Source organism: Punctularia strigosozonata (genome assembly GCF_000264995.1).
Source record: "Punctularia strigosozonata HHB-11173 SS5 unplaced genomic scaffold PUNSTscaffold_7, whole genome shotgun sequence".
NCBI classification, from domain to species: domain Eukaryota; kingdom Fungi; phylum Basidiomycota; class Agaricomycetes; order Corticiales; family Punctulariaceae; genus Punctularia; species Punctularia strigosozonata.
In genome coordinates this window covers 1,476,427-1,478,149 of record NW_006767439.1, presented here as the reverse complement: position 1 = coordinate 1,478,149, position 1,723 = coordinate 1,476,427, and the positions used below count along the sequence as shown (strand labels likewise).

At 55.0% G+C, this 1,723-nt stretch overlaps 1 protein-coding gene across 1 annotated transcript; it reads left to right on the top strand.

Annotated features, from left to right (window-relative positions):
* The first annotated feature begins 770 nt into the window (after positions 1–770).
* PUNSTDRAFT_120872 (uncharacterized protein) lies at positions 771–1,468 on the top strand. Its single transcript, XM_007384502.1, has 3 exons — positions 771–935; positions 1,025–1,226; positions 1,320–1,468. Exons 1-3 carry the CDS (start codon positions 812–814, stop codon positions 1,387–1,389), a joined length of 396 nt encoding a protein of 131 aa, XP_007384564.1. The 5' UTR covers positions 771–811; the 3' UTR covers positions 1,390–1,468.
* Positions 1,469–1,723: the final 255 nt, after the last annotated feature.

Below are 1,723 nucleotides of genomic sequence, written 5' to 3'. Positions count from 1 at the left end.
ATCCTCCGCGATGCGAGGGAACGTCAAGGTAAGCGGGTAGCAGACCTTGAGGTATGTCGGCCCCGAGGCTCGATCCTGCATGATCGCCGGCCATCGGGGCATCTCCGTGGTGCATAGCTCCAGCCTCGCCCGCCAACGGAGATGAGTCAACGGGGTCAGAGGCAGCCGCCCCGCCCTCGTTGATGTTGATATCCGACTCGGGTCGGGGGACTCTGTCTAGTCCGCCGACCCTACGGTCATTACGAGTCCAGCGACCCGTGAGCTCGTCCCTAGACACAGGCATACTCAGCGTATAGGGATAAGGGATTAGAACACGTAGCTTGCGGTGCTCGCAGTCACTGTGTCCTCAGCCAAGGTGTACCCGGGTGATCAAGCCGGGTAGTGTCCTATCGAAGAGGGATTAGCGACGACGAGCGATAACAGATTACTCACGAAACACTCTCAAAAATATGTGACGCGGGCAAAGCCGAATACGGCTAAGGTGCGTTCACACGATAAGGTTCTCGAGCGGCACAACAATAGAGAGTTCAAGTCTCGATTGAGCAACTCGAGGTAAGATATGAAACCAAAAGGTAAAGGTCCTCGCGACGAGGCTGCTTGTCTTTTATACCTCGCCGCGAGCCTTTGAGCATATGGAAGTGGAGCAAAGGATCAAACAGTCAAAAGGCGCATCAGCGCCGAATGCTAGAAAAGGAAAAGAGTTCTCGGTCTCGGCTCCCGGCAGGACCGGCACGTAACAGTCCGTCCCTTCATCACCTTTCGCCTCGTTCGCTGGCTTTCGTGCTTGCTTGTGCAGAGTCTCCTCGTAACGATGTCCAACCTCGACTTTGCGACGGCAGTGAAGCAAGAAGAAGAGCGCTTGCGCAAGGAGTACCCGATGGCGGACGATATCCCGAGCTGCACGACTCTTTTCGATGACTTTCTCTCTTGCAACAGTCAGCTCTGCCCTCTTATTCCTTTCATCTCGGACCTCTCTGATCAAGACCTCGCGATCTCGTGTGATACACCGCACAACCGCACGCAGTCCTGGGCAAACAACTCAAGTCATTGTATCGGTACGGCCGTACGTCTGACTGCTCCCAGAAGCTCTCCGACTTCAAGTTCTGCATGAGCAACAAGGGCCTGCATCCGGAGGAGAAGCGCGACGCATGGATACGGAGGAGGGCGGAGTGGTGGGCGGGTAGGCGATTGGCGAAGAGCAGCGAGGACGTCTGGGAGGTGCGAACGTGAGTCCTTTGTTTCGCTTCGTTAGCCCTCACATCTGCTGCGGCATTTCGAAACGAACGCTTACTGACGATATCTCTGCTTGCGTCTCTCAGCGAGCCATTGAAGGATTTTCCACCCCCGGTCCGCCCCGATCTGATGCATGCCGTGAAGACGATCGACTGAGCGACTGACAGCCATTGCATATACCCTCTATGTACAGAAGACGTGATCTATATAATTACCGCCATAGGCGGCTTTCTTTTCCCCACCAGCGTGGACGTATCCACAAGTCCAAGATATCGCCACTCATCGACGATTAGCGGGTCGCTCAGGCGTTCCAAGCGTGAACGAAATCACAAGTCCGAGATTTCGTCGCTCGTCGACCGTTTGGCACCTTGCTCGGTTGTGTGAATGTCAGCATCTCCACGTGTCGCCTTAAGTATGTCATATCGAAGTGCAGCACCGGATCCAAGGTAATCCGGAAGGATCTTTGTGCTATCTGTACGTATCCGACGTC